Source organism: Cryptomeria japonica, chromosome 11 (assembly GCF_030272615.1).
Source record: "Cryptomeria japonica chromosome 11, Sugi_1.0, whole genome shotgun sequence".
NCBI classification, from domain to species: domain Eukaryota; kingdom Viridiplantae; phylum Streptophyta; class Pinopsida; order Cupressales; family Cupressaceae; genus Cryptomeria; species Cryptomeria japonica.
Window position 1 is genome coordinate 465,702,435 of NC_081415.1, and position 8,820 is coordinate 465,711,254.

Sequence of the window (8,820 nt, forward strand, 5' to 3'; positions counted from 1 at the left end):
TTTAATTTATGATTTTCTAACATCTAACAATCAACTTCTTGTTGTCTCTTGTTCAGGTGTTTGTTTATCCTAACCTTGTCCTTTTCGCAGAGCATCAGGGACTAATGATCCTTATTAAGCATTCCTCAAGGTTGGTGTACCATGTTTTTAAGAGGTTAATTATGCATCCACTAATAAAATCTTGAATACTTCAGTAAGGTTTAAGGATGCACATAAACAAAGGTCTAATAATAGTAATGGGAGTACAAATACGATTTTGAAGGAACTTAGATAAAAGTATAGTTGTAATAGGCCAATGAAGGATAAAAAAGTTAGCATAGTTTGAGTTTTATTTTTATATTATCCTATGATTAGTTTAGTAATTAGGTAGATAATGCCTAACATGCCACAAGCTCATAAAAGCATAAAAAGCATAACTATTATTATTTTTGAAAATATCAAGTATTGGATTCAATCATTTACCCATTTAATATTTGAATTCTACTATGTATTATGTTTTGAAAGATAAATTACTATAGAATAATTGTGTCTTTTACTTATTGCTATATGGTTAGATAATTTTTAAGTAGACTCTTCAATCTAGTCTTGCGTCAATACTAGTATGGCTTGAATGTGCTTAACCATGAAATTTCCTCTACAATCAAGCCCTTTTAGCTTACTAACCCATTCACAAAACCTTCAACACATGTTGTGCTTTGCGAACCATTCATTATAGAGCTCCCCAACATGTTTATTTTCATATATATGATGTTTTCACTTGTGCCAAACTATTTGACGATATATTAAAATTCAATTGCATAGTTTCAATTTAATCTTCACAAACCCATATTTCATGAGTAGTGGTTGACAAGAACCCATCTTTCATGATAAAAAATGGTCCACTTGATAGTTTCATGTCAATTTTCATTGATCCATATTTCATGAATAATGATTCACAAGAACTCATCTATCAAGACTATCAATAATCTCCTTAACTTTCATTACATTTAAATATACTCATAAACATGAAACAACAAATTTCTTCAAAGATCACCCATCACAACATTACCAATAATTTAATGCATTAATAAATAAATAAAATTATAAAACATATATAACAAACCATAACTCATCAATACCTTACTCTCATAACCAAGAACAATCTATTACTAGTTATTATCTAATAATACTCACATAAATCAAACATCAATACTTATCCAAATCCCTCCTTCCAAAACAAGACATACCATACACATGACTCATAATTTCTCAATAAATAGTCAAATGTACATCCTTGAGAGTAAATTCCTCTCAATACTTAGTAATATTATTAAAAAGAAAAACTTCGTAATATTAATTGCTCAATTATAGGTAGACGACGGCATAAAAATTGTTGGGCAAGAATACTTATTTTGTGAGCTTCAAATCGATTTAGTGTTCTGAAGACAAACAAAGAACAGAAGACAGAAAAACATTTTTATCCGATTGGAATCGGCCGCAATGTATCATCCATCCAGGGGAGGCGTACGTGGAGGACGAGATCGTATGTATTTTTTCCTTTTCCCGTCTTTAGATTTTTTTCCAAAATTGAAAAAGCTGGACCAAGAAATTTCTGCCTTGTTGAGCTTAAAACATTTCTGCTAGAAATCAGAAAAGGGTTTGAATCAGTGTATTTAGGCCCAAATGCTTCTTATTATTTGCTACCTGCTCAAACCTTGGGAATACTGAATTCAATCACAGTTTCCTTGCTCAGAATAAAAAAACTGCAAGGTCGGAAGCGGGAGATCAGAGTTATTAACGCTGCCGCTTTGAAACCCCAGTGGAAGGGATCTAATCCATTTAACTTTCTTAATGCCTTGACTGAATATGGGATTTATTTAAAACAAAACTAGGGTTTTCCCATCAATCTAAAGGGGTTATAGCATCTAGTTATTTAATGAAATTAGGGTTTCCCATCAACCTGAAGGGCTTATTGCATCGAGTATTTAAAAGGTTTCTACATTAAACGAACTTTGTATACAAATTCACTTAGCCCTAATGTTGCCCTTGTTATGACATTCCAAGCATTAGTCCTTACCACTGTTTGAATGACTACTTATTTAAAAACCCCTTTTAAGATAAATGAGGTGAAGGGCATTTGCATGCTCAATTTTCTTATTGAAGAAGCAAATCTTCGTTTTTTTATCAAAATTCTTTTCCATCTAACTTGTCCGTGGAATATCTGTTTTCTAAGACCAAACATGTTAATAGGATTTTTGAACACAGAACACTCAATGAGCTATACTGCCATATAAAGCTACATGGAATGTTCTGCTAGGATTTGGAAAATTTGTTGCTGATTGTTGAATGCTATTTTTGACTTTCAGAATTCAATTGGGATGATGTCAAAGCCGATAAGCACAGAGAAAATTATCTCGGTCATAGCCTCAAGGCTCCAGTTGGTCGATGGCAAAAAGGTATTTATTTCCATCTGATATATCACTTATTTTTGATAGTTTTGTTATGCAATTATATATTTTTTTCTGTGAAGGATAGAGTTAGCTATCTCTGAGTTGAATAAAAGGATAATTTTTAGCTCCCTTGTAGTGCATTACAAAGTTCCTCACACTTTGAATTGGCTGTTAGTGTAGATTCCATACTTGAAACTAAAATTGTGTTCTTGTTGTCTTATTGAGCTTGAAATATTTGACTAACTTGAAAAATTCAATAATTCCTTTAATTGTGGAGACTTGTTATGGTAACATCTTTTTAGCTCTTGGAAGGCTGTTCAATTGCGCGTTACCTCATTATGCATTACAATACCTTTTTAGTATTCAGGGATGTGTCCAGCTGGCCAGTGTTTTACATAGTGACATGAGGAGAACACTCCGTAGTTGTTTTGGTTGTGTTACACAAGTGTTGTTGGTTAACATAGTTGTTCTTAACTTATTTGAATTTCTTGGGGCTAAAATAATTACATGAGTCTTTTAATATCAATCATACACAGGAAAGGATCTTTTCTGGTACACAAGGGATAAAAAGGGGGGAGATTCAGGTGCCGACGCAGCAAAAGAGGAAATCAAGAGGATTAAAGAAGAGGAAGAACGTTCTATGCTAGAGGTTTTAGGTTTGGCACCAAAGCGTGAAAACCGTCCTCTGGGTAATCGTTTGGATAAAAGAGAGGCTGCAGAATTACTTAAGAAAGGAACAAATGCAGAGGATTTGGCTCCTGGTTATGCTGAAGGAGAACGTGTACAGGGTCTGGGTTTTACTCGGTAAGTTTTAGTTTCAATTTCTTGTATTTCTCCTAGTGTATGATGTGCTTTCTTGGTACACCAGAACATCTTCATTTTACAAAATTTCAGTTAAGGTTGCATGTTTAAAGATAATTATATGTTTCATTTGTCTATGATAATTGATTCTTTTGCCTCTAAAATGCAGGGCACCGCATCATTCAATGAGTGAAAAAGTTCCTCCAAAAGAGATTCAACATGCTTCAAATGGCAAAGTATTTGAGAGAGAGAATGAATCTTGTTCAAAGTCTCAAAGGGACGAAGTTCCACAGTCCAGTATCCAAGAAGCAGATTCTGATAGAAATGATCGAGAGAGCAGGCACATGAAGAGAAAAGATGACAAGAAAAGGAATAGAGAAGAAAAGAAGGCTCTAAAGAGAGATAAAAGAAGTGGTGAACCAGGTTCAAGGCGAGACAAGAGAAGACATGAATCAGATGTGAATAGGAAGGAGAAGAAAAGGAGGCATGATTCTGACAGCAGTGACTAAAAGGAAATATGCTTTGCAGATTAAGCTTGTCAGAACAAATGTGCTCTATGCTCATCATGTTTTAATTCTTTTTTATTCGGCAGTGAAACATGGAAAATATTTACTTGGTAATGTAATCCAGGTGACTAATGTCAAAGTTGTATTAATATGGGTTAACAAAATCATCGTTCTGTCTGCACTGTCTATGCTAGTAATTTTCGTCTGCATAACAAAGGCAGTCAAACTAGCCATAAACAAAATAATCTGCTTGGACCCTTGCAAGGAAGTCACCCATTGATTGGATTGATCTCTACACCCCTGCCGACCAATTTGTTGCTTATTCATTCTTAGCATTTCAATTAGTTGAGCCAGGAATAACTCTAGGTGATCATTGAAATGATGCGTGGCCTGGTTGAAAGAGGGGAGTCATGTCAGGTTAGGTAAGTACAAATTATTAAACTGGTCAAACCCTAGCAGACGTTTTTAATTGGCTTCCTTAACCTTCTCTCAGTAAGTGTCCTATGCTTGTCAATTTTATAGTGAACAATAGCATTTCCTTCTTAAAATTTTACCATCAAACTGTTCACGTAAGGGGTTAAAAGGTTCATTAAATGAGACAAGTGGATAAATTCTGGTGTCCATGTTGTATGAATAAAATAAAAATTAGGGTGCTCATTTACTCTATAGTTCTGCTGAAATTTGAGTTTCATGCTAATGACGTTCATTCACACATTCTTCAGTGATGTGATTATAGTTCTCTGGTCTTTTTTGTGCCAGCTTACTAAGTTCTTTTCCTATATGCTCAAAGCCATTTGCTTTGCCTACTCATTTTCATAACTGGACTTTCTCTTATGTGAAGTTCTATTACTATAATCGGTCTTCGTGGATCAAGGTGGATTATATTCAAAATAGGAAGCATCTTTCATATTTAGAAAAAGATGTATTGATCTAAATGACATTACACTGCTCAGAGTTGGATAATATCTTTATTGCTGGAAGATAGTGTTCTGGTAATTGTGCTGTTCAAATATCTGTGTTCTTATATCATTGTGTACACATTGGTTGATGGAAGGGAAGCCTATTTATGGTTCGATTATTGTAAGGAACACTCATCAATGCCAAGACTAGTTAATTAAACTTTCATTCTCACCCTTGTGGCTAAAGCAAAATCATGTATAGAAAATATTAGAAGGATAACTACTTCAAAATGTGCTTCTTTCACAATCAAACATCTGATAGGTTATATAAGCCAAACAATCCAGCCTATGCTGCTTAAAGGTAAAACCTTCTCACCAAGCTTCATTGTATAATGTAGAAGCCAAATAATCTGGGTTGATTGGTTTAAATGTTAGTGTGAAAGATAAGATCTGGCAGGGACTGAAAAAAGGCCTTGGTTGATTGGCTCTTTGTGGGCTTTAAAAGTTTGGCATAGCATGGTAAATGGTCAGGCTAGGTGCAACAGTATTGTTCTTTTCGTTGTGGACAATGATGGGTAGTGGGAACCCTCTAGTTGTTCATAAAGGCTCTTCTTGGAAGTGGAAGGGGTTGAAGAGGCAGCAGCAGTAATGCTGAAACAGAAAAACTGGAACTTTTCTCTGCAAGCTGAAATTCAAGTATGGTTTTAGCAGACACGGCTATGATACAGGCTTTCTGTACAGAGCACATCAAACAGCGTCATTTCTTTACCAAGACTAGGTATTAAAATAGAATGAAATTTGTTTAAGTACCTCCTCTAGGTCTAGAAGTTTGAGCTTGACCCAGAGCTTCTTGAACAATTCTATCAATCATTGGACTGATTGAACTCAACTGCCCCGCACAAAATACAAAACTCCAATAAAATGTACTACACTACAAAAGATCGTGTTCAATACATTGTGGTTATCTTTAATGGGATGTATGTTCTGATAATTTTGTCACCAATTTACAGTTTTTCTCTGTACATCTGCATTAATAATATGAGCAAGCCTAATATACCTCAAGGTTTTGTTGCTAGGCGAGATTCTCATCATTCAAATTGCTATCAAACTTGGTGTTCGCATCATTACAGCTGCTATCCAACTTAGTGATAACGTTTTTTTTTCTCCAGTGGGTCATTTCTTCCATGGCTTGGTCTGGTTTTTCAAAATCTTGTGGGGATGCAAACCTCATGAAGCTTACAAGTGTAGTCCTAAAAATACTTGTGGCACAACTATTCCAAAGTACAAATTATAAGTGTTGGAGCAATGTTGTCTTTATGTTAAAAAAAACTAACTTGAAAATCACTTAAATCAAATAAAAATAATATTAACTAGAAGAGAAGAGGATCATAACAAAAGGATCATAACAAAAACCTGTATTGAAAATCAATTATTTAGTGTGTTTTTTACTAAATGGGTTTATTCACATAACTTTGGTGCTATGTGTTGTAACATTGGTATAAGGAACCAGAGCAAATTAGATTAAATTCAATTTAATATGGTTGTTGGATAGAAAATTAAATATAATGTTAATTCATTTTAGAATGTGATTATCAACATACAAAATTCATTAGAAGGGTGAGAGGTTCTATCATGGACTTTAGGAGGATGTAACCTCAAAATGCATCAACATTCAAGAACATTTATTTGAAATAGTATCTGCATAGTCACAAGGTTGTATGTTTTACTAGAGCAGAGCAAGTATGAGTATAAGAAAAATAATGACATAATATAATTTAAGACTCCCAAATGTGAGAAAAAAGTGCATAATAGAGAAGTGAGAAAGGAGATATAACGGGTCAATCACAAGAGAGTCAAACCAACAAACATTTTATAATTTAGTACATATTTAATGAAAAATGACACATCCCATGCAATTTGCAAGTGGCTTTCTCCCTTGGCCCTCTCTCCTATAGAAATTTCAACTTACCAATTAGTGTCTATGTCTGTCTGTATCTCCTTCTTCCTTCTTTGTATATCTATGTCTTTCTTCTCTCTCTTTGTTCTTTGTGTCTCACTCTACTTTTTTTGGTGTGCGCTCTCATGTGCATCTATATACACACATCTCGAGTTTGGTTTGCTAGCACAACATGGTTGGCAAAAGTTAGTCCATCTTTCCCTTAGTATCTCTTCTCTCTCTTTATTGCTCTATCTTTATTTTTGTATTCCTCTCTATCGATTTTTCCCTTTTCTCCCTCTTAATCTCACTAACTCTTTTTATATATGTCATTGTCTCTTTCTTCATATCTATATTTTTTTCTATATTTTTCTCTCCTTTGATTAAGGTCTTAAAGTTAAATCATTGGGCCTTAATCAAATAGTTTCTTTCCTTAAGCATAGCTCCCTATGGACACATGCAAAATTAGAATTGTTCCCCCCCACCCCCCCCCTCCTCTCCCCCCCTCCTCTCTTTGTTTTATATGTTCCCCCTATATCCATTAACTTTGTTGTTCTCTCTTGTATCTCTCTCTATTCAAGTCTATTTAAAAATTCCCCCGCTCTCCATTTCTCTTTATGTATCTCTTTATACCTCCCTTTATCCCTCTATCTCTATATCTCTCTCCCCACCTCTCTCTCTATCTATTCCGCCTTTCTCTCCTTTCATATCTCTCTTTATATTATCCTTCTTTATCTCTCTTTTATATATTTTTCTGCCTATTTTTCTCTCCCTATATCTCTCCCTCGCCTACCTCTCTCCATCTATCACTTCCTACCTCTATAATCATCCCTCCCTAAATTGAGAACACACCATGAGCCTTTTGGTTATAAAATTCGATTATCTTCATGATTTTGAGGCTATATTTTGTGTGTGTTTAAATCCCTCAAAGTGGATGCGTAGTTGATTCGAAGCTATCACTTCTCCATTGAGACCTTTGTTGGACAAACAACATCATTTGCTAAATGTTCTTCCAATTGACCTCATATGCTATACAATTGTATAAAAAAATAGACCAAAAAATTTCCGAATTGACCTTCCACACCTTTTTGGCGTACCCATTGCACACCAAGGTGCAATTGCTAGTATTAACCAAAAGAGAAGAGGATCACAACACGAACCTGTATTGAAAATCAATTATTTAGTGTATTTTTTCACTAAATGGGTTTATCCACATAACTTTGGTGCTATGTGTTGTAACATTCGTATAAGAAACCTAAGGTAGTGAAACAACTTCCTACACTAATTTGAAAAGAAGGCAATGCAAAAGTTTTTCAAATATTTATAATTGTTACAAAAATTAAACAAAAATAAATATAAAATATCATGCATTCCACTAGAAAATCCTTTGAGAGAAAAAGCCCACATTCCAAAAGATGTCAAATATATTATTCTAAAATCAACAATATTACAATTGGAATAGCATGAACTAGAGATTTAGAGGTATATATATATATATATATATATATATATATATATATATATATATATATATATATATATATATATATATATATATATATAAAACTCTTACACACAACCTCCATCCCATGCACCTAATATATAGGTGATGCAAAATATGAAACCATTTACAACCATCACAAAAATAAAACAAAAATAACACAAATAACATCCATAACGCCACATGATTTACGTGGGAAAAACATTTTTGGGAGAAAGCGCCACATTTTAAATTCCACTCAATATATTATTCAAAAATCAATAACAAATTACAATATAAAGCAAGGTTCTTACATGCGTATCACCAACCAAAGATCTAGAGGCTACTCAACAACTATCAAAATCTCACAATACATCACAAAACATAGCCTTAATATAATGCCCTCATAAAATAGGGTTGCCTTCTAGGGTAAACAATTTGAAAATGCCTCCCGCCGTTGTCCCACCTGTTGATCCCGCCCGATCCCCTGCTACCGTTCCCCCTATCAGATCCGTGACCTAGTCTATTGCAGTGGTTGCTGGTCCCTCATGGGCGACGATGGTAGCAGATACCCCTCGCATCGACATTGCTCAACAGCCGCCAAAAAATTTTCGCAGAGGGGGGGAAAGGGGGTTTATCCCCGTCTCCTGTGCGACCTCTGTTAATGTGAACAAGGATTCAGATAGGGAAATAGAGAATAATGTGAAGGTTTTTATGAAGCATGGTGTTATCTGCAGATTCAAGGGTTTTTGGCCCAGCCTCCCGGAGC

The 8,820-nt window shown here is 34.6% G+C and overlaps 1 protein-coding gene across 1 annotated transcript; it reads left to right on the forward strand.

The window, feature by feature from the left end:
• Positions 1 to 1,333: 1,333 nt before the first annotated feature.
• On the forward strand, positions 1,334 to 3,913 carry LOC131068417 (uncharacterized). The gene is made up of 4 exons (XM_058003610.2): positions 1,334 to 1,522; positions 2,346 to 2,435; positions 2,966 to 3,233; positions 3,400 to 3,913. Exons 1-4 carry the CDS (start codon positions 1,480 to 1,482, stop codon positions 3,737 to 3,739), a joined length of 741 nt encoding a protein of 246 aa, XP_057859593.2. The 5' UTR covers positions 1,334 to 1,479; the 3' UTR covers positions 3,740 to 3,913.
• The last annotated feature ends 4,907 nt before the right edge of the window (positions 3,914 to 8,820 follow it).